The following is a 27,147-nucleotide window of genomic DNA, read 5'->3' as shown; positions in this document are numbered from 1 at the left end:
AGGTGTTTGAACTTTGTTTTTTAACGTGAAGAAGTCCAGAATTTGGCTTGTTATGCCTCCTGTGGAGTGGATTCCTGGCTGTCAGGTTACTGTGAGCGCTGTCCATTCAAAGTCAGAACTCAGTCTAGACACTAATACTCTAACAGCTCAATTTGTAGCCAAAATAAAAGTCAAGTTAACACAAGAGTTGGCTGTGCAAGGCTGCAGACCCAAGTTCAATCCACAGAACCCATGGTCAAAGCAGAGCTATGGCTTCCAAAGGTTGTACCCTGACCTACACACACACACACACACACACACACACACACACACACACACACACACACACACTGTATACACACTAACAATCAATAACTAAAATAAATTTAATGAATTCAAGGTGTTGTATTAGTATAAGCCTTGACATAACCATAATCTTTCCAATTTATGTGGCATTGTCTTTGTTTTGAGACAGGCTTTCATTATGTAGCCCTGGCTAGCCATAACTCACTATGTAGACCAGACTGGCCTTGAACTCACAGAGACCCATTTGCCTCTGCCTCCCCAGTGCTGAGATTAAAGGCGTGGGTCATGGCCTGGCATGGTGGCATATGCCTATAATTCTAGCAGCTCAGGAGGCTGGGGCAAGGTTGGTGCTTATGAGTTCGGGGATGGCCTCCTGGGTTTCAGGCTATCCTGTGTGAATGTAGTCATTGTGAGACTGAGATCCTGCCTCCTTAAGAAAAAAAAAAAAGGCATGGATCACCATCTGGGTTTAGCACTCAGTGTTCCCTGAAGTGTCTAAACTTAGGGTGGTTGGTCACCACTCTATCAAGGCAGCTTTTCCAAGGCTGATGGAGATTTCAAACCTAGGAGAAGAATCTGGTTTGTTCATCACCCGGCCCAGCTTGCTGGGTAGATGGACCAGACCGCTCCATTTGGCCTCTCCTGGGCACCATGGCAAGAGCTGGTTAAAATTATGCCAATGGAGACATCTAGCGGTCATTTGGAAAATTGCAGCATTGGAACAACCTATTTGGCCCCTAACGGCTTAGTTGGTTCATCCATATTTACATGCCAACTCTTATGCTAGACACTAGGCAAAAGTCCCAAGGACCTGAGAAGGCATTTCAGGCGGAAAGAACAGCAAAAACAAGATCTCTGGGTGGAAAGAGCACAAAAGTTTCCAGGAACTAATTACATTATGAGGAAAGGGGATATTAATAACAAAAACCAAGAAGGAGTAAGCTCAGCAGGTAAGGGGACCTGCCACCAATCCTAAGGACTTGAGTTTGATCCCCAGGACTCACATGGTGACAGGAGAGAACCAACTGCCCAACATATTCCTTTGACCTCTACACACGCAACATGGCATGAACAGACTCAAAGAACACAGATACTGCATATACAAAGTAAATAAATTTAATTAAGGTTGGTGGGGCTGGTTTATTATTATAATGACAGGGGAGGGAAATCTATTTTTTAAAAACAGGCAGGAGAGTTCATCAGGGCCTAATCTGTCATGGGAAATATTTCTGTCTTGAGCCTAAGAACAGTCAGAAATTACTGAAGAATTTTAATCAGGACAGTAAATTAGCTGGATCTCACTTCTCAGTTCTTGCTCAGGGGCAAACTCAAGTCCAGGAAGGCAATTAAAGGTCATTGTATTGTGGCGATGGAAAGGAAAAGGAAAGATTCCATGACTTCAGAGGTGCTACAGAAGAGTCAGAACAGGCAGGGGTGAGGAGGCGAGGACTGAGGCGCTGGGAGGGGATCTGGGTTCCTGTGGGTCTCTCACAGCTGCCAAGAAGACAGAGAACAGTGTTGAGTATCGCGGATTTCAGGGACCTATGGGATATCCAAGCCAGGAAAGCAAATAAGCAGTTGAATAATGTTAGGAAGGGAGACATCAGTTTGGGGACAATAAATAGTTTGGATATTTAAGAGCAGGCAAAGGGGTTAAGAATGATGTATACTTGTGATCTCAGCACTTGGGTGGTAAAGGATCAGGACTTCAGGGTTATCCTCGGATACATAGTGAGCTCAAGACCAACCAAGGCTACATGACACTGCCTCTATAAAACATAACAAACAAAAGCTGGCAGGAGTGGTGGTGGTGGCGGCGGCGGCGGCGGCGGCGGCGGCGGCGGCGGCGGCGGCCCGCACGCCTTTAATCCCAGCACTTGGAAGGCAGAGGCAGGCAAATGTCTGTGAGTTTGAGGCCAGCCTGGGCTACAGAGTGAGTTCCAAGACTGTTACACAGAGAAACTCTGTTGAGAGAGAGAGAGAGAGAGAGAGAGAGAGAGAGAGAGAGAGAGAGAGAGAGAGAGAGAATGAGGGAGAAGGGGAAGGGAACAAGGAAAAGGGGGCAGGGGTATTTGTCCTGAGGGACCAGGACAAAGGACTGCCTCTGGATAGAGAGGAGACAGACATGGCACATAGGAAAATGGCAGTTTATAAAGGTAAAGAGGGGAACCTTTGTTAGGATGAGGTATTTAATTTTAATTGGGCATGTTCATTAGGTGACTTTGATAGCTGGACCTTGGTCATCAGTCTCAGGAGGAGGAAGTATCCAAATAAGGGAATAGACCTTGGGGGTTAGCTTTAGGAATGTCATCTAACAGTTTTCAGCAAGGCAGAAGGAATGAGGGAGAAGGACAAGGACTGCCAGAGCCATGCTTGCCACAATGAAGCAGGCCAGAGTCGCTTTGTGAAGGCAATACAGACTCCATCTTAGGGTAGGGCCACCATCTTTTTCTTTTTTTATTTTTTGTTTTTTTTTTTGAGACAGGGTTTCGCTGTGTACTCACTCTGTAGCCCAGGCTGGCCTCGAACTCACAGAGATCCACCTGCCTCCCGAGTGCTGGGATTAAAGGCTTGTGCCACCACCACCTGGCTGGGAGGAGGTCTTAAATACAGATTTACAGCACAATGGGAGAACCCCGGAGGGCACAAGTTTGCTACAGATGTTTTACAATCTTGCATCTAAACTGTTAACATCCATTGTGCAGGATGCATAGACAAGGAACTTAAGCATTCAGGAGGTTGAAACCCGGGAGGGAATTAGCACAAAGAGGATATCAAGGTCACGGTCAGCAAGCAAGGCATCAGTTACCCAAAACGGGGGCCAGGGCCCTACAGGTCCCCCTTTTACTAAAAAATGAGCTTCTGACTTAGGTTGCGTGGGACATCAGCAGGTCACCTTACCAGTCATGGAGACACCTGCCCAGGCCACACAGGCGCTCTGTCTTAGGTTGGTGAGCATAGGGCCACCATCTTAGACCACTTGCTGTACTCAGTTCCAGGAAGGACCTCAGGAATGTGCCACAACAACTTGAACAGATACAGGGCACAGTATGCTCCTGCAGACATTCTGTCTGTGATTTATGGCCCTTGAAGATATCTAGATAATCCTGCTGAGCAGCCCAGATAATCCTGTCCAACAAGTTGTGGTTCCCCACCAAAAAGTCCAACCCAATGGTTTCAAATGTGGTTTCTCAGCGAAAGTCTAGACCAATAGTTTCAAAAAAATCACCTTGCCCCATATTCCTTCTACCCAATCCCTGGTTGCCAAAGCATGTAATTCCCGGCTTGTGGTTTTTCCCTATAACAACTCTCTACCCCTGGGCCTGCGGCTGCTGCCAAATTTCCCTTCATCTGTTGTGCGGTGGGCCAGGTTCGAACCTGACAATAAAAGGACCCTTATGTGCTTGTATCAGAAACCTGCTCCTTGGTGGTCTCTGGGGGTTTCGAGAAATGGGTACAACACCTTCAACCTGTGTCTATGATTTTAACTAATCCAGGAATGAACCTCATGAAAATTGTACAGTATTTTACTATCTTGGTTTTACTGTTTGGAGTAATAACCCAGGGCCTCTAGTGTGCTAGGATGCTCCCCACCTCACCTACAGCCTCCAACACTTCCCTGTCTTCTTCCCTTTCCTCCCTCCCTCCTGCCTTCTGACTAGCTCCTTCCACTTAGGGGCGGGTCCTGCAGCCTCTCCCCTGGCTTGAATGCACTTACTACCACATAGCTATACACTTTAAAAGTTAAGGTGGGAGCTGGGGGTGTAGCGCAGTTGGTGGCATGCTTGCCTAGCTCGCATCAGGTCCTAGGTTCCATCCCCAGCATTTCATAAACCAGGCGAGGTGCACACCTGTAATCCCAGCACTCTGGAGGCAGGAGGATCTTCAGTTCAAAGTCACCTCAGGTGCCAAACGAGTTAGATATAGTAATAAAAACAGCTTGGTACTGGCATAAAAGCCGACATACAGACCAATGGAATCGAATTGAAGACCCTGACATTAATCCACACACATATGAACACCTCATTTTTGACAAAGAAGCAAAAACTATACAATGGAAAAAAGAAAGTATCTTCAACAAATGGTGCTGGCATAACTGGATGTCAATATGTAAAAGATTACAAATAGATCCATATCTGTCACCATGCACAAAACTCAAGTCCAAGTGGATCAAAGACCTCAACATAAATCCAGTTACACTAAACTTAATAGAAGAGAAAGTAGGAAGTACTCTTGAACACATTGGCACAGGAGATCACTTCCTAAATATAACACCAGCAGCACAGACATTGAGAACAATAAATGGGACCTCTTGAAACTGAGAAGATTTTGTAGGGCAAAAGACATGGTCAATAAGACAAAAAGACAGCCAACAGAATGGGAAAAGACCTTCACCAACCCCACATCTGACAGAGGACTGATCTCCAAAGTATATAAAGAACTCAAGAAACTAGACATCAAAATACTGAACAATCTGATTAAAAAATGGGCTAAAGAGCTAAACAGAGAATGCTCAAAAGAAGAATCTCAAATGGCTGAAAGATATTTAAGGAAATGCTCAACATCCTTAGTCATCAGAGAAATGCAAATCAAAACAACTCTGAGATACCACCTTACACCTGTCAGAATGGCTATGATCAAAAACACTAATGACAGTCAATGTTGGAGGGGATGTGGAGCAAAGGGAACACTCCTCCACTGTTGGTGGGAGTGCAAACTTGTACAACCACTGTGGAAATCAGTATGGCGGTTTCTCAGAAAATTGGGAATCGATCTACCTCAAGACCCAGCCATACCACTCTTGGGCATATACCCAAAGAATGCTCAATCATACCACAAAGATACATGCTCAACTATGTTCATAGCAGCACTATTCATAATAGCCAGAACCTGGAAACAACCTAGATGCCCTTCAACTGAAGAATGGATTAAGAAAATGTGGTACATATACACAATGGAGTACTACTCAGCAGAGAAAAACATTGACAGCATGAAATTTGCAGGCAAATGGATGGAACTAGAAAATATCATCCTGAGTGAGGTAACCCAAACCCAGAAGGACAAACATGGTATGTACTCACTCATAAGTGGATTCTAGATATAAAGCAAAGAACAATCAGACTGCAACCCACAGAACCAGGGAGGCTATATAGCAGGGGGGACCCTAGGATGACTGTGGCTTATGATAAATTTTGGTTTTACTCAATTACTGGGCAAGCCCCAGTGAAACATTTCACTATTAGGATTAGGATTTGTACTGTATCAAGCTGATAATAGAAAAATAAATAAATAAATAAATAAATAAATAAATAAATAAATAAATAAATAAATAAATAAATAAATAAATAAACAAACAAACGAGTTAGAGACCAGCCTGGGCTGCCAGGAGATTCTGTACATTTTGTTATTGTCGTTTTAATTTGTCAGAAATATGTATATTCTACAACTCGGAAAAAAAAAAATCTAAGGTCACCTTCTCTCTCTTTTTCCGAGACAGGGTTTTTCTGTGAAACAGTTCTGGCTGTCCTGGAATTTACTCTATAGACCAGGCTGGCCTTGAACTCACAGAGATCCTCCTGCCTCTGCCTACCGAGTGCTGGGATTAACGGCGCGCGCCACCACCGCCTGGCAAAAGATCTACTTATTTTTATGTGCATTGGTGTTTCTTTTCCTGCATGTATATCTGTGTCCTCAGGTGTTGGATTCCCTGGCACTGGAGTTACGGACAGTTGTGAGCTGCCCTGTGGGTACTGGGATTTGAGCTTGAGTTCATCTGGAAGAGCAGCCAGTGCTCTTAACCACCGTGGAGCCATCTCACCAGCCTCTGTGAGGTTTTTCTGAGCCAGCTCTCAGTAGTCAGGCGAGAAGAATGGAGGCGGGTACAAAAACGAGAGAGCTTTCGGAGCCGCTTCCGGCGGAAGGGAAAGGTAAAAGAGCACTGAGCAGGACCAGGAAGGGCTTGAGAGTGGCTGATCCTTAACCGAGCTCGCTGCTCGCTGCCCCCGGGGGCGGGGCGGGGCGGGGCGGAGCCGGGGCCGGGGCCAGGGCCAACCGAGGGTGGGGGTCCCTCCCGAGTTGGGTAGGTGGAGCTAGAGCCCGGGAGAGCTAGGATTTCCTAGCGAGCCGAGCTGCTGTGACGGTAGGTGTAGAGTCGACACCTGTTCTACAACTTGGACTTCTCGGCTTTCCACAGCTCGAGATCACCCCTACCTCACCTGACCTAGCCGACACACAAGTTGGGAGTGGCAGGAAGCTTCCGGAGTGCCATGACCTTGCTCCCTTGCCGGCGGGCATTCTTTACAGTGGAGTCCTCCGTTTCGCTTCAGTCTTGCCCACCCCAGCAGGAGGGCAGTCAGTCGTCATGCCGAGAAGACAATTTGTGAAGGTTCCCGGGAACCCTAAGTGGGTGGTAGTGTTCTGGACACCATAGGGGACCAACACCCGCAGCCACCTCTACCTTCGCCCCCTCCTTGAAAGCCCAGCCTGTTACCTGTGTCAAGTACGATGCTTTTCAGGACACCACATTCCAGCCGAAAACACCATACCACTCAGTTTCCATAAGCTTTGCTGTTCCCCTCCTGAGCAAGTGGGGTATAGGGGTCCAGTGGTCTTGTTTATGCCCACTTTTTTTGTTCTTGGGGCCCTTGAAAGCAAACTTCTGGGGCTGGGTCAAAGGCTTGGAGGGTACAGATTATGAAGCCATGAATTTAAAAACTCTATTTTTGCTCTAGCATTCACAGAGAGCCATATTTCCAGGTCCCCTTGCTCAGAATCTACCCAAACCAGGGACTTCCTAAGTGCTCTAGGAGAAGCCCTAATATGTGTTGCCTTCGAGGCTTTTTGTGACCCTCCTGTCTTGTTAGTCTGACCTAAACCGGCTAACGGCCAGGTCAAAGCCACCTTAGTCCAGGCCCTGCACAATCAGACCCAGGTTCAGGCCTTAAAGCCTAGGCCTCTTGCTAGGTTGCAATTCCTCAGCTGCACATGCCTTTGGGGGACATTTCCTTTTTGGTGGGAGGGCAAGTGAGGCCTCTAGTGGTCCACTGTCCAGTCTTTCATTTATCTGCAGTCATTTAAGGCTTCAGCATGAGACCCGTAACTGTCACCCTGCTCAGTATGAAGTATTCTGGGAAGACTGAGCATTGATCAAGGTCACATAGCAAACAATAAAGTAAGGCTGGGCCGTAACTGGGACACACCTTTCCCTAAGACAGTCTTACACTTCCCAGAGTGCTTCAGGCTTAGAAACCTTAGAGGGATGAAGCTGAGGCCCAAGGGGATGTGGGAGAAGAAAGGACAGGGGGTTCGGATGCACTCAATGATAAGAATATTTGCCTAGCTGGGCGGTGGTGGCACACGCCTTGGATCCCAGCACTTGGGAGCCAGAGCCAGGCAGATCTCTGTGAGTTCGAGGCCAGCCTGGGCTACAGAGCGAGATCCAGGACAGGCACCAAAACTACACAGAGAAACCCAGTCTTGAAAAACCAAAGAGAGAGAGAGAGAGAGAGAGAGAGAGAGAGAGAGAGAGAGAGAGAGAGAGAATATTTGCCTAGCATTCACAAGGCCCTGAGTCAGGAATTAATGCTACAGGACTCCCTGAAGGAAGTCACAGCTTGTTCCGGGTTCTGGGCCATTATCAGAGCTGCTCCTTGATTTGGCTGCCTCACCTTTGACACAAGCCAGTACAGTCTCTGGCCACCCCCACCTCCCCAAACAGGTCTCACAGTACATAGCCCCGGGAGGCACCATTAGCATTGTGTAATGAGAACAGAACAATAGCTGCAGCAAGGGCGCTGTTGACTGAACACTTACACTGTCTAGTTCAACCACAGCAATCTGGGTTAGAGGTGAAGTGTAATTAAATAGTATGTGTGAGACCATGGGTATTGATCCCCCAGCACCAGGGCACGAGGAGGGGAGGAGGCATCCCATTTTTGCAGGTAAGGAAACTCAGAGAAACTAAGCAACATGACCAAAGTCATGCATGTTAGAGATAGATTTCTAACCCAGGTCTGCTTAGCTCTGGAATCCATGTTCTCCTGATCAGCCAGAGGCCATGCCCTCCTCTCCTACTTGCGATCCTGAGCACCCAGCCAAGCCTCCTAGTATAAGTCTGGCCCCTCTGTCTCTCACTGTCTGACAAAGGAGTTTCTGGCTGGGCCATGGGGCATGGTGCCCCTCCCTAGTGTCTTTTTGGCACAGTTGCTGATTTGGCTTGCATCTTCACTAAAGTTTTTGTCCTTTAATGTCCCTCTCTAATTTTACTTCAAGGACCTTCCAGCTGAAGTCCCACAAGACTTCCAGTTTCCTCATTCCAGTGACATCCTTCATCTTGGGTCTTTAAACTTCTTTAGGAAGTTTATAAAGAGTAAGGCCTGGGCTGTAGTTGGAGTCCTATTAAGTGACTAACAGTAGTTCCTTACAGGAACAACAAACAAAACACAACGGCGTTTAGGGTTGTTTTGTTTTGTTTTTTGTTTTTTTTTTGTCTCCCTCCAAGTCTCGCTTAGCTGTACAAGTAGAATTGAAGTGGCAGATAAAGTTGAGATTGCCCGGATGATTGGAAAGATATGTAAATGCTTTCTCTTCTATCAATTTCCCCGCCCCGTTTTGGGGATTGAGAATCGTTAACTGGAAACATTTTAATATTAAGAAAATAAGTATGGGGCACTAGGACTTGAACAAACTCCTGAATCGTAAAGAGAAAAAGCGCCAGACTAAGAAATTCTGCGCTTGTGGAGGGAGGATTCGGGCTCCTCCCCCACCCGGGCAGAACTTAGCTCTGAGGTCGCGAGAAGAGTGCGCCTGGCACCGAGTGAAGGTGGCTATTGTGACTTCCCAGGCCCCAGAAGGGGAGGCTCAGTGCCAAGGGTGTGACCTGGTCCAAGGCCCTGGGAAGAAACTGCCCTTCGTCCAGGCTGTACCCAAGGAGAGCGGCTCTGGGCGAGAGGGCGTGTCAGAGGCGGAGTCTCAGGCTCCACCCCGACCTCCGGTCCGCGGCGCTCAGCGCCCGCGTGGTTCTCATACATTTTACCCCTCTGCAGAGGCTCTGGTCCTCAGCCGCCTTCTGGTTGAGGTTGCGCTGCAGAGAGGATCAATCCCCCAAGGTCTGGCTGTGACCCGGGCCCAGAAAAGACCAAGGAACGCGCTCTTCGGGCAGACCTGGACTCCACCGGCTTCCAACAACTAGTCGGGGACCGAGAGTCTTGGAGTTTTAAACAAGTGAGCGGCCCCAGAAGGACAGGGCCGGGTGGCTGGCCATTGGGCTCGCCATGGCTGCGCACGCCCGCCGTCTGTGCCATGTCGCTTTCCATGTGCCTGCCGGGCAGCCGCTAGCGAAGGACCTCCACCGCCTCTTCGGCTTCCAGCCCCTGGCGGTGCGGGAAGCAGGCGGCTGGAGACAGCTGGCCCTGCGCAGCGGAGACGCTGTCTTTCTAGTGAACGAGGGCTCGGGGCCGGGGGAGCCACTGTATGGCCTGGATCCGCATCACTCGGTGCCCAGCGCCACGAACCTGTGCTTCGACGTGGAGGATGTGGGCGGTGCCGCCCGGGCGCTGGCCGCACAGGGCTGCGACGTGCCGGTACCACCCACTAGTGTGAGGGATGCACAGGGCACAGCCATCTACACGGTGGTCAGCTCTCCGGTTGGTAACCTTAGCTTTACGTTGCTGCAGCGTGCTGGCTATGGAGGATCCTTCCTGCCCGGATTCAGACCGCTGCCTTGCACACCTGGCCCTCCCTGGGTCAGCCACGTGGACCACTTGACCTTGGCCTGCACCTCTGGCAGCTCCCCTACACTTAGGCGTTGGTTCCAGGACTGCCTAGGGTTTCGTCACTTGCCGCTGAGCCCAGGTGAGGATCCGGAGCTGGGCCTCGAGGTGGCTGCAGGGTCTGGGCGAGGGGGATTACGGCTTACTGCCCTGCAGATCCCACCTGACAGCACAGTCCCCACCCTCGTACTGGCAGAGTCCCTGCCGGGACCCACCAACATACAAGACCAGGTAGAGCAATTTCTAGCCCGGCACCAGGGGCCAGGTCTGCAGCACGTAGGACTGTACACTCCCAACATCATGGAAGCTTCTGAGGGGGTGGCGAAGGCAGGAGGTCAGCTCCTGACCCCTCCTGAAGCTTACTACCAGCAGCCCGGCAAAGAGGAACAAATCGTAGCTGCAGGGCACAAGCCTAGCCTTCTAGAACGGCAGGGAATTCTACTAGATGGCGACAAAGACACGTTCTTGCTTCAGGTCTTCACCAAGTCCCTCTTCACTGAGGACACCTTCTTTCTGGAGCTGATTCAGAGACAGGGAGCCACAGGCTTTGGCCAGAACAACATCCGGGCACTATGGCAGTCCGTGCAAGAGGAAGCTGCCAGGGCCCAGGGAGCATAATCCGGCAGGATCCCAGGTGCTCTGAGGAGTGCAGCACAGGCCTACTGGAACTGACACACCTCCACAGGGCCACACCCCAAATAAAGGCCATCCGTTCTGGCCAGGTGGGGGTCTTTGTTTCAACCAGTACCTGCCAATTCTAGCGTCTCTTACTGGACTCCAAAGAGATGGGATTTAAAACAACACATCTAGGTAATGTAAAGAATAAAGGAATGAGGTCATAAGACAACCCTCTGGAGCCTTTGTGTCTTTACTGCATTTCCTTCCCATCCACCCTTCAGGTCTTGTGATCAATGATTCTGAGGAAGGAATTTAATACCAACCCTCGTCTATGCTGACCTCCCTAGGGAGCAAGGGCTGCAGGTGCAGACGGACTAGGTCATGGTTAGCCTAGCCACCTGCTCTATGATGGTGCTCCGGCTCCAGTCGGAGCTTACCTGAGACCCAGAATGGGAGCATTGGATGTCAGCCACCGACAGGTGCTCCCAGGAGCTGCCCTAACTCTTTGCTGGGTAAGAACACTGGTCAGAATGCCTCCAGCCTCCAGGGCTGTCTGGGAGCTCAGCCAGGGGAAGTCAGAACCAAGCTGACTTTACCGTTTTCTGAGTCTTGCAAAACTAAGTGAAGGGCTAGAGAAAGTGTAGAATGTTCTCCAAAAGGACTACAAAAATAAGCATTTTATTAAGACTGGATTTGGGGTAGGCTTCCTGGGGGAATCACTGGGCTGTACTGTTGGGTGTGTCTGTGGGAATACGAGGCTGAAAGAAACTATCCAGGATTTGCTGGCCCCGGCTAGGTTTTTTCCGGCTTGATGGAGTAGACATCTGGGGCCTTTTAGAACCCTGTGCAAAATCCAAAGATGGGAAGTAATGAGTACACATCGGGAAATCTCGTGCCTGCTCTACTAATCCAGCCTATAATGCTGTAGAATTTTCCACTTGCCTTCAAGTACCAACCCCTTTAGTCAACTCTCTAAAAGATGCCCAAGAAAACTTGCTAAGATGCGAAGCTGGGGCTGGGGACATAGCTCAGTTGATAGAGGGCTTGCCTAACACGCATAAATCCCTAGGTTTGAGTCCTAGTGTTGGATAGAACTGGGTATGACAGGCACATGCCTATAATCCCATCATGAGGGAGGATCAGAAGTTTAAGGACATCTTCATCTTCAGCTACACAGTGTGAGTGAGGGGTGGGGAGATGGCTCAGGGTTAAGATTATTTAAGCAGAGGACCCGAGTTGGGGACCCAATACATATGCTGCATGGTTCACAAGCACCTGTAACATCAACTCCAGAGGATGATCCAATGCCCTCTTCTGGCCTCTATGGGTACTGCATTCAATGTACATATACCCACACATAGACACACACACACACACACACACACACACACACACACATACATAATTAAAAATAATAAAAATCTTTTTCTAGGACCCAAATTAGGAGTTATTTTCATCAAGCAGCTTTTCCTGCTCCTTGTCTCACAGATGGCTCCCACAAAACCTAGCAGATACTTCACATACCTGTGACACCAGCACCCACACTAATCTGTCCATGTCCCCTACCCTACAGTTCTCACTGTACAATCAGTCCCCAGTTCACAAACAGTCCCTCTGCCCCCACAGGCAGGCTTGGGAGAAGATGACAGGACGAGCCTCTGAGACTCACCTTGCGGGTCCCTCGCCGATGATCCTCATACACGTGGAACACCTAGCCAAGATGGAGGTGGAGAGAAGGAGACAGGGCTGGCACCTTCTCCAGAAAGAACCAATACCCTGAGTTCCACCCCAGCCTGTGGTCGGCCCCTGCAATTTTGTTTAAAATACACATTTCCTTCCCGTTTATACAGCAGTAGGTTCATGTAAAACACGTAAGAGACACACAAGAAGAGACAACAAAGTGGTGCCTTTTTCATGGCGGTGGAGACAGCTGCACTGTGGAATTCCTCCCAAGTCAACCATTGAGCGCCAGGAGGTGTGGGGGCCACTGGGGTGTGTCCTTCTAGGGCCAGACTATACACTTGATACGTCAGTTTGATGTGAGAGAAGACGTGGATCACCTGGGGGAGAAGAGACGGGCCAGTTCTGTCTGTGAATGTGAACACGAAAGCCCTCTTTCCTGGCACCCTTGCCAACCTACCTCCCCCAGGTGCTGGGGACGAGCGCCCAGGAGGGGTCCAGACCAGCGCTGCAGCTCCCGCAGAAGGGCTTTGTGCTCATGCTGTTTTGAGGGCTCCAAGGTGACAGATGGAAACTCCCACAGTCCCGCCAGCAGACCTGACGGCAGCCGGATACAGGGTCAGCTTCTTCTACTGCCCCTTCTATTCCGCTCTGTTGCTAGGACACTGCCCTCCAATCCCCATATTCGGGTACCTGAGTTAGGCCTTTGGACCAGCAGGATGAGGGGACTCCCAGTGGCTCTGGGGTGCTCCAGAACACAAGTGGCAGAGTACTCCTCCCTGGGAGGCCTACGGCTGGCCTTTCGAGGAAAGTTGGTCACTCCCAGAGCGGGGTCCCAGGGTTTTGTGGGAGGTAGGCAAAGCTGGCACTGTCTAGTCTTGAGAGCTGGAAACAAAGATCCGAACTCTGTTCAGGCCAAGTGGCCTTAGGTGCCTAGCCCAGGGGGAGGATTAGTCCCAGGAGGGCAGGCTGGGGTCAAGGCTGGGGTCAGGGCTGGCGCTTACCACACTCCTCTACATCAGGACTGCCTGGCAGGGCTGAGAGCTGTTCCCGCTCCACCTGAGAGATGGAGGAGGGTGTCACAGGGCAAGGGTCATTCACTAGGGCACCCTACCTCTTCCTCTGGAGGCTCACCCGCTGGTATGCCCGGCACAGGCTCTGCACAGGGCACCGGCTGCAGAGAGGGTGCTGCGGGGTACAGACTGTGGCCCCCAGCTCCATGGCTGCTTGATTGAAGTCCCCAGGCCGGGCTGGATCCACTAGCTGATGAGCTAGGCTCCTAGACGTAAGGAACACTACTACAAGCAAGAACCCTTTGAACAGACCCTTCCCAATTTCCCATCAGCCCAGTACCTTACCAGAGGTGATGAGAGACAAGGGTGCTGCTGGGATCGGCACCAATGGCACGGACACGGCACAGCACCCGTAAAACATTCCCATCCACCACACCAGTTACCTGGCACAGAGGGGCCTGGGAGTCAGACTGGACTTGGAGGAAGGGGGTGTACACATTAAATAAAGGTGACGTGCGGCCTAACCTGGTCAAAGGCAATCGAAGCAATGGCTCCGGCTGTGTACCGCCCCACGCCAGGCAGGAGCTGCTGCAGGGTCTCTGCTGTCCGTGGCATATGACCTCCCAGCTCCTCCACCACCTGATTGGAGTAGGAAGGCTGAGTTTTAAGACACCTGAGGCCGCCGGCCTCCTGTTCTTCAGTGCATTGTCCATTTACCTTCCTAGCTCCCTCTTGCAGCCGACGGCCTCGAGAATAGTAGCCCAGGCCAGACCAAAGCTGGTTCACCTCCTGTAGGTGGGGGTCAGAGGTCAAAGATCAGGGGTAGTTCTCCCAGTTGTTTCTATTCCCCCTATCCAGGGGTGGCTCACCTCCAGGGAAGCATTGGCCAGGTCCTGGAGTGTTGGCCACTTCTGGAGACCCGAGACAGGCAAAAAGAGATAAGGTTAAGGATGAGGGTGGCAGAGGAAGCCTTTTCCAGGGTCCAGCCAACTCTCCCCTCCCTCCCTGGCATCACCTGCATCCATCGGGTATAATAGTCGATCACTGTGGCAACCTGGGTCTGCTGCAGCATAACCTCTGACGCCCACACTGGGGAAGGGGGTTAACATGAGGTTCTGCAACTTACCCTGGCTCCTGGTCCTAACCCCAAACCTGAGCATAACCCCTAAACCCACGGACTTCCAGGCAAAGCAGCCCAGTTCTATACTGACCAGCATAGGCTCGCCTGTCCAAATTGGCCTCCTGCTTGACCTGTCAATAAAACCACAGGTGAAAGCTTAATATCGAAGGAGCTAAGTGCCAGCTTCCCAGCCCACTGTCCCTGTCCCACTTACCCATCTTCTCCAAGGTAGGTCCCGCTTCTCTTGGTCATACCAGCTGAGCAAGTTCCTTCGGAAAGTCGTGACATCGGCCATGTCTCTGAACAGATGGTACGGGGAGACAGAGGCCTGCAGTAACTCTTCTCTCTTCTGCTTGGCCTGGCCTGCAGGACAGCCAGGACACTTCGGAATGACCCCCTCACCCCACCCCACCCTTTCTTAAGAATTATCTTTAAGTGCTCGTGCGTGTGTATCTGAGGTATGTGACTTCCTAGAGCTGGAGTCCTGGGCAGCTGTAAACTGCCCGACAGCTAAGATGTCTCTCCAGCAATCCTTTTCAGTTTTCTGAGGCAGGGCCTCAACAGGATGGCCTCAAACTTGCTGTGTAGCCAAGGCTAGCTTTAGAGCTCCTAATCCTCCTGTCCCAACCTCCCAAGTGCTGGGATTACAAGGGTGACCACCACCCCTGGCTCTTCAGTATTTAATATTTATTTCATTATTATTGTGCATGCATGATGTGAATGTGTGGGCATGCATGCCACGTGAGCACATGGAGGTCAGAAGACAGCGTTCTCAGAGTTGGTTCTCTCCTTCTGCCTTTCCATGGGTCCTGGAGATCAAACTTAGGTCATTAGGTTTGTGTGGCAAAAGCTTTTTTCCACTGAATCATCCTGCGGGCCCCTTTGGGGATCACTTTTGTCCAGGTTCATCAGGGACCCAGGGCATAGCAACCTGTAGTAGTAACCTGCTCCCACTCAGGGCTTCTCCTACCCAAATCTCACTCAACCTTCAGAGCTACAACCACATCAGAGTTCTAGTTACGTGTAGCCTTGGCCAAATTTCTGGTCAGAGTGTCTTTGTTCTCTCTGGACCACAAATGAAAACTCAATACTTTTAGTTAGGCAGAATAAGTACCCATGCAAGGTGCTTTCCTATTTTCAAAACACATTCAGGATTATATACTCATTTGATCCCATGAAAGCCACACAACAGTGAAGAATGTATGGATGAAATTGTTCCATTCTACTGTTAAGAAAACACCCAGAGCACTTGGTCTAAAGTTACACAGCAACACAGTCAGAATTAGCTTAATTCCTCGGTACACTGCAAGCCTGAATCTGCCCTCTTGTATGGCCAGCAAAACCAGTCCCTTGACACTCTGGCAAGGGCCAGTTCCTTACCATCAGGGGCAGAGGGTGTGGCCTGGCTACTGCTAAGGGCACATTTTCTCCTTCTCTCGTGGTTGGCTAGTGGCTTTCTGTGACTCCTTACAGATGCTCGTAGCTTCTTCATGATAACCTGGAAGAGACAGATGTAGCCAATGTGATCAGCCATGATGAGGCTGAATCTTGAGAGTTCTGCAGGAATTATAGCCACCTCTCCCCAAATCACTCAGAATGTCCAGCTTTTCTTTTTCCTTTTTTTTTTTTTGTCTTTTGTCTGCATGCATGCATATATGTATCATGTGCTACCCTCAGAGGCGAGAAGAGGGTGTCATATCCTCTGGAACTGTGCTTACAGCTGTTAGTGAGCTGCCATATGCATTCTGGGAACTGAATTCGGCTATAAGAACAGAAAGTGCTCTAAAATGCTGAGTGTCTCAGGGTTTTTATTGTTGTGAAGAGACACCATGATCACAGCAACTATTATAAATAAACATTTAATTGGGATGGCTCGCTATGTTCGGTCCATTATCATGACCAGGAGCATGGTGGCATGCAGGCAGATGTGGTGCTGGAACTGAGAGTCCTACATCTTGCGGGCAACAATTGTCACACTGAGTGAAGCTGGATGAGAAAAAGACCTCAAAGCCTGTCCCCACAGTGACACACTTCCTCCAACAAGGCCACATCTCCTAACAGTGCACTCCCTTTGGGGGCCATTTTCTTTCAAACCACCACACTGAGCCATCTCTCCAGCCCTGTTTTTGTCTTTTGAAACAGGGTCTCACTATGTAGCCTGGGCTGGCTTCACACCTCTGGTCCTGTGATGCCTAACCTTGGTTGTCATCTGGAATCAACTAAAGTCCAAGCAGCTGGGCATGCTGTGAAAGATTTTCTTCTTCTTCTTCTTCTTCTTCTTCTTTTTTTTTTTTTTTTAAGGCAGGGTTTCTCTGTGTAGCCCTGGCTGTCCTAGAACTAGCTCTGTAGACCAGGCTGGCTGCAAACTCACAGAGCGCAGCCTGCCTCTGCCTCCTGAGTGCTGAGATTAAAGGTGTCGCCACCACTGCTCAGCTGAGGGATTTTCTTGATTGGATTATGTGGCGTTCTGAAAGTAAATGGCCCCCAGAGGAGGTGGCACTATTAGAAAGTGTGGCTCTGCTGCAGTAAGTGTGGCCTTATTGAAGGAAGTGTGTCACTGGGGGTGGGGGGTGGGCTTTGCGTTCTCCTATGCTCAAGCTATACTCAGTGTGGCACACAGTTGCCTCCTGTTGCCTGCGGATCAAGATGTAGAACTCTCAACTCCTTCTCCAGCACCATGTCTGCTGCCATGCTTCTCGCCATGATGATAATGGACTAAACCTCTGAACTGTAAGCCAGCCCCAATTAAATGTTTTCCTTTACAAGAGCTGTGTGGTCATGGTGTCTCTTCACAGCAATTAAAAACCCTAACCAGGACAGATCATATGACATGGGAAAACATACCTTCTGGTGGCAATCCACACAGTAGGACAAGGAGGCAGAAGCCTTTGCTTTTTGCCTGCTTGCCCTCACTCTTGCTGGCGAGTTTATCTACCTGTTGTTGTGGCATTCTTTCCCGGTATCAGAACCTACTTCAAGAGTCCAGCATGGACTGAAGAACGACAATCTCTAGAAATTCCTGGGTGACTTCAGCGCAGATTAGGATGGCTGAGACATCCAGTCTCCTGAACAACTACCAGATTCTTGGCCTTTCCACCAGGAACAGCTATTGCTGAACTTCTCAGACCACAGCCTGTAAGCTACTCTAATAAATCCCCTTTTAATAAATTCATTCTGTCAGTTCAGTTCCTTTATTTTGTTTTGTTTTTTTCAAGACAGGAGTTTCTGTATAGCTTTGGAGCCTGTCCTGGAACTTGCTCTGTAGACCAGGCTGGCCTTGAACTCACAGAGATCCTTCTGCCTCTGCCTCCGAGTGCTGGGACTAAAGGCGTATGCCGCCGCCACCGCTGCCGGGGCAGCTCAGTTCCTTTAGAAAGTCACAATACACTCTCCTATCAGTACTTCTCAAGTACTGGGACTGTACATGTGCATAACTACACCTGTGTGTCTATCTTTTCTTAAGCACTTTCAAGATGCCTGTGGTTGTCTGAATGAGAATAATCCCCATAGGCTCATATGTTTGAATGTTTGGTCCCAGTTGGTGGAACTGTTTGGGAAGGATTAGGAGGTGTAGCCTTGTTGCAGCATGTGTGTCACTGGGGGTGGGCTTTGAGTTTTAAAAAGCCCAAGACAGGGCAGTCTCCTCCCCTCGCCCCTCCCTCTCTGCTGCCTTTGGATCAGGATGCAAAGTTGTCAGCCACTGCCCCAGTGTCATGCCTGTCCTCTTCCCACCATGATGACCACGGACTAAACCTCTGAAACTATAAGCAAGCCCCCAAGTAAATGCTTTTCTAAAAATAAGAGTTGCCTTGGGCACCAGGGAGTGGTGGTGTGTGCCTTTAATCCCAACATTCAGGAGGCAGAGCTATGTGGATCTTTGTGAGTTTGAGGCCAGCCTGAATGAGTTCCAGGACAGACTCCAAAGCTACAGAGAGAAACTCTGTCTCAAAACGCCAAAAAAAAATAAAAAATAAAAATAAAAAATAAAATAAAATAAAAAGTTGCCTTGGTCATGGTGTCTCTTCACAGCAATAGAATAGTAACTAAGATAATGCCCATGGGTTTGGTATTGGCCAACTATGGGACTAAGGTGCCATAAAAACAGATGAGCAAGGGATTCTGGGGATCATTATACAGGCAGCCTAGTAATAGACAAAGAACAAAGGGGCAGGCACGGAGGGCCAAGGACCGCAGAGCACTTGTATACACCAGATGCTCACCACCAGGTACATATGACTAAGGTTGTATGGAGTATCTAGGAGTGGGGTAAGGAAGAAGTCTGTCTGGTTAGACTGACTATTATAGTCACCTCGTTCACTTCACAGGAATGAGAAAACAAGAATTAAAGAAGAAAAAAGATAGCCGGGCGGTGGTGGCGCACGCCTTTAATCCCAGCACTCGGGAGGCAGAGCCAGGCGGATCTCTGTGAGTTCGAGGCCAGCCTGGGCTACCAAGTGAGTTCCAGGAAAAGGCGCAAAGCTACACAGAGAAACCCTGTCTCGAAAAACCAAAAAAAAAAAAAAAAAAAAAGAAAAAGAAGAAAAAAGATTTGCCTGAGAGCAGATGGCAAATCAATGAGAAGAGAGATGGGCTAGGAAATCGTAACTGGCTGGCCAATAGAAATGAGAAAATACATCTGGCTGACCGCTGCCAGACTGTTCTCCTGGCTATCTTTTCTCTGATTGCCAAAACACTACTAACCGGGAACAGCAGGACGACTGAACAGATAAAGGTGCCCGAAGTCAAGCCTGATGACCAGGTGTGGATGGGCTCACACACATACACAACACACACTAAAAATAAACAATAATAACATAAAATAAATGGAGGAGGGGCTTTTACAAAGTCTCTAGCACTTAGAGTGGGTGCTTACTGTCTGCTCAGCCCCAGAAAGTGCTTTACTGGGTTGTCCATTCCACCTGATGGCTCTGGGGGCAGGAACTATTACTTCCACTCCAGCTCAGGAAGCAGAGGCTGGTTAAGCAACTGGATCTCATCTCCAGCTGTGCTGCAATCCTACCAAACCTGTTTTAACTTCTCCCCCAGTACCTGGACTCACCACTTCATTTTCACCAAATGACCCCGCTTTCGCTTTCAGGGGGAACAATATACAACCTATTTGCTGTCTTCTTCCCGCCTATGTGAAGGCCCCCCGACCTTTTCCCTAGGAGCCTACTTCTACAATACTCTAAACAGGACACACTCTCCTCCCCTTCATCACCACCTTCCTTTGCCACACTCACTTTCACAACTCCCCTACAGCCTGTTCTCTGAAGAAGAAAGCAATCTTTCCAGGACACGATCATTGCATTCGCAGCATAATCCTGTGTTTGTACCTATAATCCCAGTGTTGACAGGGTCAGGAGGTTCAGGAGCTCAAGGTCATCTTCAGCTCAACAGTTTGAGGCCACTCCTAGCCTATATGAACCACAAAAGAAGACAGAAGTGATCATGGTTTTCTTTTCCCACTTCCATATATGAACTGTTCAATGGCTTCCCATAACTCCCTGAACAAATATTTATGGAATGCCTATTGTGAGCCAACCAATTTACCTCAGTGTGGGTGCTACAGAGGCCCTTGTGCTCACAGATAAGCACCAGGGGAACCAGGAATGTTAAACACACAAGGTGTCTCTTCAAAGAGAGAGATGTATAGCTTGTTTTCCACCCAGAAGGCTAATGACCTTTGCTCTATCTGTGCAGCCAAGACGACAAGCAATCCTCCCTCAGACCCTTATTGTGAGTTTGTCAATCTACAGAACCCACCTTTATGGAAGCTCTCACATGTACTTTACAAAGGTTTTTGATGTAGTCATGTCTTAAGTTTTATTGTGCACATGGGGTGAAGTCATTATCACCAGAAAATCTTTCTTGTTCCTGCAGCCAAGCGTGATGACCATGGCATGGATGGTGGTTATACATGGTGGTCACACACATATACAACACACATTAAAAATAAATAAACAGTAAAATAAAATAAATGTGTTGTGCTTAACTATGCCTAAAATAACTACTCGGGGTGAGACTCCAAGATTTGCACCAACACTAGCTACTGAGTTGTGTTGAACCGAACTACCTCCTTGTCTCCCAAGGACGGCACTCTGCTGGCTGTGGTGGTTGCAGAGACCCTCGAACCTTACTCAGCAAACTCTACAGCCAGAAGAGGGCTTATACTCTAACAGAGGCAGACAGTGAACAGCACACATAATAAAGTATATTAGATATTTAAAAGAAGTAGCTGTTGGCATAAAGAGAAAAAGTTAACACAAGTGAAGGGTATAACAGCTAGGAAGAGCACAAATGTGCCAGGTGGTGGTGGCACATGCCTTTAACCCCAGCACTAGGGAGGCAGAGGCAGGTAAAACTCTGAATTTGAGGCCAGCCTGGTTTACAGATTAAGTTCCAGGACAGTCAGGGCTACACAAGAGAAACCCAGTCTTGAAAACCACCCCCCAATAAAAGCATCAAAAGGAAGTGATTAAGATCTTTATGAGACCTGGTGGATGGTGGCACTTCTTTAATGCCGGCACTTAGAAGGCAGATTTCTGTGAATTCCAGACTAATCTGGTCTACACAGCAAGTTCCAGTCCAGCCAAAGCTGTAAGAGTGAGACCCTGTTTCAAACAAAGAAGACCATCCTAAAAAAGTAGTGGGCAAGCCCTGAGGAGGATGCCCTGTGGTATTGCCGTTGTAATGCAGTGAAGAGGGGATGGGTGGTTGGGCATGAGGTAAGAGAAGATGGGGAGGTTGAGTGAATCACAAAGCTATCCCTTAGAAGGCTCTCTGGTCATTCCCTCGGTATCACGCTGAAGGTCTATGGCTCAGTGCCCTGGTCTTGTCCTCTCACTGTGCTCCAGCTGCCTGGTTTACTTGCAACAGAAAAGGCCAGGTATGGTGGTGGCACACACCTTTAGTCCCAGCATTTGAGAGGCAGAGCCAGCCAAGACTGCATAGTGAGACCCTGGTGTGTGTGTGTGTGTGTGTGTGTATGTGTGTATGTATGTATGTATATGAAATACTCATACACATTAAACAAACAAACAAACAAAAAATAATCAAACCCACAACTCTGGGCTGGGATATGGATCAGTTAGTGATTGTCTAGGGTACAGGAAGTCCTGTGTTCAATTCAGTCTCCAGATCCCATGGCGCTGCTCAGTGCCTCTTCCTGAATTGTGTTCCCAGAATCCATATTGGACTGATCATAACCACCTGTAACTTCAGCCCCAGGCTAGGGGTGGGGAGATTGGAGGGTTGTGGGATGTGTGTTGGGGGAGGGAGGGATCAAATGTCTCTGGCCTCTGTGGGCATCTGCACTCACATGCACAAGCCCACACACATACATATAATTAAAAAGAATAACAAGCTTAAAAAAAAAATGCCTGGAGGTAGTGACTCACAATTTTAATCCCAGCACTTGGGAGGCAGAGGCAGGAAGATCTCCAGGTTTGAGACCAGCCTGATCTATATAGTTCCAGGACAGCCAGGACTACACAGAGAAGCCCTGTCTTGAAAAACAAAACCAAACAGACCAGGGTGGTGGTGCACTCCTGTAACCCAGCACTCCAGATGTGGGGGTTGAGGGCTGTTGCTCTTGTCCTTGTTTTAAAAGAAGTTCAATGGGCGGCAGTGGCACACGCCTTTAATCCCAGCACTTGGGAGGCAAAGCCAGGCGAATCTCTGTGAGTTCAAGGCCAGCCTGGTCTACAGAGTGAGATCCAGGGAAGGCACCAAAACTACAAGGAGAAACCCTGTCTCAAAAAAAAAAAAAAGTTTGTTATATGAGACCTTATCTCTTTGTTGTTTCGTTTCTCCTTGGCTACGCAGGGTTTCTATGTGTAGCTACTGGTTGTTCTGGAACTCTCTAAACCAGGCTGGCCTTGAATTTAAGAGATCTGCCTGCCTCTGAGTGCTGGGATTAAAGGCATACTCCACCAAGGCCTGGCTGAGACCCTAGCTTAAAAAAGAACAAAACCCTGCACAAACTTCTATGAGAGGTCTCTTCTGTTTGCTCAGAGCCCGCGCCAAATATATTTACTATACACAATACATAACGTGTTAAGTGAATTAATTGGATGGGAGAAAAGTCGAAGGAAATTCCTTTTTCAGTGAGGTCAGGTAATGCAGCACATGGGTAAAAGGACACCCTACCCCCACCTCGAAAAAGTTGAGTAAGGGGAAATACGGGTCGGTGGTCCCAGAGGATGTAAGCGCACCCTACGGTGGGAGTGGTTCCAGGCACCTCTCTTATGACAAGGGTCAAATTCAGACAAGAAGTTGGCTCTTCCTTGCTATCTTACTATCAAAGCCTTAACTCAAGTGCACATTATCACTTGTGTGGATTATCTTAAAAGAGTTCCTGCTAGTTGGTCGCTTTACCAGCTATCTACCCGCGTCCTGTAGAACGCTTCCTGCCTCTCACTTCCTCCGTCTTTCTGGGGTTACGACCACGCTCAGACCCTTTACTGTGCCGCGCGCCCATCTCTCCCGAGCTCCTAGGCATGGTTTAGCTCAGCATAGGAGGCATTCTCTCCTCCACCCCCGGGAAGCCTGCACTACCCATGCCAACCCTGGGCTGTACAGAGGAAAAGATCGGCAGTAACTTAAAGGTTCCAAGTTCCCGCCAGAGCATGCAGAAAAATAAATTACCTCGTGCGCAGTCTCCAACCCGCAGCCCCAGAGAACCCGCCAAGGGGCGTGGCTTCGCTCTGTCCGGACGCTCAGCCAATAGACACTCAGCGCGCGCAAGGCCCGCGCTCCGCACTCGGCCGGACCACTCCGAACGGAAGTTGCCCCTACGGGACCCTGACGCCGAGATCCCGCCCCATCCTAGACCGGAGTCTCTCCGGGAGACGAAGCGGAAGTCTCCGCGTACCTACAGAAGCCTGGCGCGGGGCGCGCGGCGTCATGGCCGCCGACAGTGTCGACGGTGTGCCTTCAGTTCCAACGACCTCTGACGGTGAGTGGCTTCCCAGGGCTTAGCCACAGAAGCCTACGCGGTCCTGTGGAGGGAAAAGCCTCGGGCCGGTAGTTCTAGAGACAGGCCTGTCGCTTCTGCTTGCGACAGATCTCATAGGAGACTACAAGTCCCAGTGTGCAGCGCGTGCAATTGCAAAGCCCCTAAAGTTAGATTGTGGAGCAGTGAGGGCGTGTTGGGAGGTGTGGTTTGGATCGAGCCGGCGATTGTCAATCGATGTCACCAGGGAAGTGTGGAGTCGTCCACGGTGAGTGGAGCGTGGGTCTAACTTTGAAGCGCTCTTGTATCGTTGAGGCACCACGAGTATGTGGCTTTATGGGATCTGTGTTTGAAATAGGTCTTGCTCTGTAGCTCAGGCCGGCCTCAAACTCCAAAGTCCTTCACTCCATCCTCCCAAGTCCTGGGGATTACAGGCTCAGAGGATAAAGAACCCCCAAAGGTTGTCTACTCCACCTCTCTCCTGATTATGATGCAAAAAAGGAAGTGATTTCCCAGTCCCACATAAAGTCACTGGAAGACCCAGATGTCCTCTTTCCAAATTTAGGGCACTGTCCATTCCAAAGCTTGTGTGTAGAGCTGGTGGATGCAAAATCTCTAGGGAAAAGCTTATCAGTGGGCAACCCCTTTTCTACATCTAGCTTGGTGTCTGATCCACTGGGACCTTGTGGGGACATGAAAATCCATCACTCGGAAAGGCACAAAACTACACAGAGAAACCCTGTCTCGAAAAAAAAAAATCTCTTAGCTGGGCGGTGGAGGTGCACGCCTTTAATCCCAGCACTCGGGAGGCAGAGGCAGGTGGATCTCTGTGAGTTCGAGGCCAGCCTGGTCTCCAAAGCGTGCTCCAGGAAAGGCACAAAGCTACACAGAGAAACCCTGTCTCGAAAAACCGAAGGAAAAAAAAAAAAGAAAAAAAATCCATCACTTTCCTTTTCCCTAGGTGGTGTCAACAAAAACACAAAATCTGCAGATGAGTTTATAGTACGGGTTCCTGTGGTGGATGTACAGAGTGACAACTTCAAGGAGATATGGCCATCGCTCTTGCTGGCCTTAAAGACAGCTAGCTTTGTGGCTGTGGACACGGTGAGGCAGGGGAAATGGGGAGGGCAGGTGGTTGTGAAGGGTTTGATGGGTGTGGGGGAGAATTACAGTCCTTTACTCATCCATAGGAGCTGAGTGGACTTGGGGACAGGAAGAGTTTGCTGAACCAGTAAGTATATGCCTTTTCTTTAATCCCAGCTCTAACAAGTGTGTAGATCTCAATCCAGGGTTAGGGAGTCCCAGCCCTGGGTAGTTTGGGTCCTTTGTGAAACTAACTCAGCCACTGCCGTGCCCAAACCCATTCTAAGGTGCATCGAGGAACGTTACAAGGCCGTGTGTCATGCTGCCAGGACCCGTTCTGTTCTGTCTCTGGGCCTTGCCTGCTTCAAGCAGCAGCCAGATAAGGTATGAGCTACCCTCATCCCAGATGCCAGGCATGGGGCAGAAGAGCTGAGATGCTGGAGAATGTTGAGGTTTTCCTCCTAATTTTTTCCTCCTTGTTTTTCAGGGTGAAAATTGTTATTTGACCCAAGTGTTCAATCTCACCCTCCTGTGCATGGAGGAGTATGTTATAGAACCGAAGTCTGTGCAGTTCCTGGTACAGCATGGCTTCAATTTCAACCGGCAGTATGCTCAGGGTATCCCCTACCATAAGGGCAATGACAAGGTAGGACTCCAGCTTCTCTAGCCTCCAGTGTGCGCTCTCTATGGCCTATTTCTTGCTTCCATAGGCTGAACACCTGGGGGACATCTGCTTGTGAATATTGGGGTCCCTGGTGACAAGGCTGGGGAAACGTTCAAAAAAGGGTAGATTGGGTTAGATAATGAAGGAGTCCTTTCCAGGTGTGCTGCACACGAGGCTGACTGGGCATTCTGTCCTTCCCTTCCCCCTAGGGAGATGAAAGCCAGAGCCAATCAGTACGGACACTGTTCCTTGAACTGATTCGGGCCCGTCGGCCCCTGGTGCTACATAATGGCCTTATAGACTTGGTGTTCCTGTACCAGAACTTCTACGCACACTTGCCTGAGAACTTGGGAACCTTCACTGCTGACCTCTGTGAGATGTTCCCAGCAGGCATTTATGACACCAAATACGCTGCCGAGTTTCATGCCCGCTTTGTAGCTTCCTACTTAGAATATGCTTTCCGGAAATGGTGAGGACATGGTTGAGGGAAAGGGGTGGGGCCTGGGATGAACCTATTTCATTCACTTAAGATTATTTATCAAGTACCTACCGTATGCCAGGCACTGTTTTTAGGTGCTGAGGATTCAGCAGTGAACAAAACACAAACCCCCCTGTTCTCGTGGAGCTTATATGCTAGTGGAGCAATGCCCTCTTGCGCTGTTGCAGTGAGCGGGAAAATGGGAAGCAGCGGGCAGCTGGCAGCCCACATCTTGCCCTGGAGTTCTGCAGCTATCCATCTAGCATGAGAGGCCACATTGACTACCGCTGCTGTGTGTCCCCTGTAACCTACCCTCGTTCTCATACCAGCGGCGTCTGCGACAAGTTCTCGGTGAGAGCATTCATCCATTTCTTGGGGAAGGGAGGTTCTGATGTGTGGAACCCCTTCTTAGCCTCTTTCCAACCTCTAGGCTTATGGCTGGTGCCCTCTAGGACCTCAGTGTCCTCAGTCACATGATATTGACCTTATCATTGACACTGATGAGGCTGTGGCAGAGGACAGGCGTCGACGGCGTCGGCGGAAGGACAGACGGAAGAGGGCTTTGCTGAGCCAACCAGGGGCACAGACCTTGGAGGAAGCTGAAGATGGTCCTCCCACAAAGCAGGTCTGTGAGGATAGCCTCAAGACAGAAGAAATTGAGCAAAAAGTGACAGAGGGTGAAACTAGGGATCAGCTTGGCTCCCAGCAAGGTCACAAAAGTGGCTTAGTGGTCGAGCGTGAGGCAACAAGTTCTGAAACAGCTGAGGTGGCTGCCTCAGAACTGCCAGTGAGTCAAGCCAGTCCTAATCCTGGGCCTGGAGATGGATTGCATCGGGCTGGTTTTGATGCCTTTATGACAGGTTATGTGATGGCCTATGTAGGACTGAGCCAGGGACCTCAACTCTGCAGTTCTGGACCTTGGCTTCCTGAATGTCACAACAAGGTGTATCTAAGTGGCAAAACTGTGCCCCTCACGGTGGCCAAGAGCCAGTTTTCCCGTTCTTCCAAAGCCCACAACCAGAAAATGAAGCTGGCTTGGGGCAGCAGCTGACCCAAACATCTGCCTGGTACTAGCCTAGGGAGAGAAGCTGAGAGTAGGAAGAGATGTTTGGCAGTGTGTAGTGGCTCATGTCTGTCATCCCAGTACCCTGAAGGCTGAGGCAGGAGGACTGCTACAATTCATGGCCTACATAGCGAATTCCAAGTCAGCCAGAGCCATACAGCAAAACCCTATTTCAAAAAAAAAAAAAAAGGTTGAGTTGTTATCCTGTGTATGTCACATTATTTAAGTACTACAGAGTTGTTGTGCAGGTTAACAATAGTGAAGTACAACGAGTACTTCACATTTCCTTTTGTACAGAGGCCTGGCCCAAGGGTACAAATAAGGCTAATTAGCACCTGCAACATCAACTTTATTTTTTAATCTGAAAGTGTCTTGGGAAAAGTTTTACAAAAAAAAAAAAAAAAAATCAACAGAAAT

General features: G+C 49.3%; 3 protein-coding genes across 6 annotated transcripts; 2 read left to right on the top strand and 1 right to left on the bottom strand.

Moving 5' to 3' along the window:
* Positions 1 to 9,304: 9,304 nt before the first annotated feature.
* Positions 9,305 to 10,833, top strand: Hpdl (4-hydroxyphenylpyruvate dioxygenase like). Its single transcript, XM_059256056.1, has one exon. The coding sequence runs from the start codon at positions 9,558 to 9,560 to the stop codon at positions 10,671 to 10,673; it is 1,116 nt and encodes a 371-aa protein (XP_059112039.1). The 5' UTR covers positions 9,305 to 9,557; the 3' UTR covers positions 10,674 to 10,833.
* A 506-nt stretch (positions 10,834 to 11,339) lies between these two features.
* On the bottom strand, positions 11,340 to 23,591 carry Mutyh (mutY DNA glycosylase). Of its 4 annotated transcripts, XM_059254809.1 has the most exons (17): positions 23,136 to 23,591; positions 19,823 to 19,904; positions 15,867 to 15,984; positions 14,701 to 14,849; positions 14,578 to 14,617; positions 14,382 to 14,455; positions 14,236 to 14,277; positions 14,084 to 14,155; positions 13,892 to 14,005; positions 13,712 to 13,809; positions 13,488 to 13,632; positions 13,358 to 13,412; positions 13,047 to 13,238; positions 12,814 to 12,950; positions 12,581 to 12,733; positions 12,343 to 12,384; positions 11,340 to 11,515 (listed from the first exon to the last, which is right to left on the bottom strand). In XM_059254809.1, exons 3-17 carry the CDS (start codon positions 15,976 to 15,978, stop codon positions 11,390 to 11,392), a joined length of 1,551 nt encoding a protein of 516 aa, XP_059110792.1. In that variant the 5' UTR covers positions 15,979 to 15,984; positions 19,823 to 19,904; positions 23,136 to 23,591; the 3' UTR covers positions 11,340 to 11,389. The 4 variants fall into 4 exon arrangements, with proteins under 4 accessions (XP_059110792.1, XP_059110789.1, XP_059110790.1 ...); XM_059254806.1 differs by having other exon boundaries at positions 11,402 to 11,515; positions 12,343 to 12,733; XM_059254807.1 differs by lacking the exon at positions 23,136 to 23,591 and adding an exon at positions 20,253 to 20,357 and having other exon boundaries at positions 11,402 to 11,515; positions 12,343 to 12,733.
* On the top strand, positions 23,234 to 27,130 carry Toe1 (target of EGR1, exonuclease). Its single transcript, XM_059254811.1, has 8 exons — positions 23,234 to 23,445; positions 24,404 to 24,546; positions 24,633 to 24,673; positions 24,813 to 24,909; positions 25,013 to 25,171; positions 25,399 to 25,658; positions 25,856 to 26,018; positions 26,098 to 27,130. Exons 1-8 carry the CDS (start codon positions 23,394 to 23,396, stop codon positions 26,716 to 26,718), a joined length of 1,536 nt encoding a protein of 511 aa, XP_059110794.1. The 5' UTR covers positions 23,234 to 23,393; the 3' UTR covers positions 26,719 to 27,130.
* Positions 27,131 to 27,147: the final 17 nt, after the last annotated feature.

This window comes from Peromyscus eremicus, chromosome 2 (assembly GCF_949786415.1).
Source record: "Peromyscus eremicus chromosome 2, PerEre_H2_v1, whole genome shotgun sequence".
In the NCBI taxonomy this organism is placed as follows: Eukaryota; Metazoa; Chordata; class Mammalia; order Rodentia; family Cricetidae; genus Peromyscus; species Peromyscus eremicus.
Note: the sequence above shows the minus strand (reverse complement) of the source record. Positions and strands in the feature narration are given on the sequence as shown.

Excerpts from the sequence above, each read along its gene's own strand:
- Toe1 (XM_059254811.1), top strand. The coding sequence starts at position 23,394 with ATGGCCGCCGACAGTGTCGACGGTGTGCCTTCAGTTCCAACGACCTCT. Across the intron at positions 24,910-25,012 it reads TCAAGCAGCAGCCAGATAAG|GGTGAAAATTGTTATTTGAC; the intron begins GTATGAGCTACC and ends CTTGTTTTTCAG. Across the intron at positions 26,019-26,097 it reads GCGTCTGCGACAAGTTCTCG|GCTTATGGCTGGTGCCCTCT; the intron begins GTGAGAGCATTC and ends TCCAACCTCTAG.
- Mutyh (XM_059254806.1), bottom strand. The coding sequence starts at position 15,978 with ATGAAGAAGCTACGAGCATCTGTAAGGAGTCACAGAAAGCCACTAGCC. Across the intron at positions 14,618-14,700 it reads ACCTACCTTGGAGAAGATGG|GTCAAGCAGGAGGCCAATTT; the intron begins GTAAGTGGGACA and ends TTTTATTGACAG. Across the intron at positions 14,156-14,235 it reads TGGCCAATGCTTCCCTGGAG|GAGGTGAACCAGCTTTGGTC; the intron begins GTGAGCCACCCC and ends CCCCACCTACAG.
- Hpdl (XM_059256056.1), top strand. The coding sequence starts at position 9,558 with ATGGCTGCGCACGCCCGCCGTCTGTGCCATGTCGCTTTCCATGTGCCT.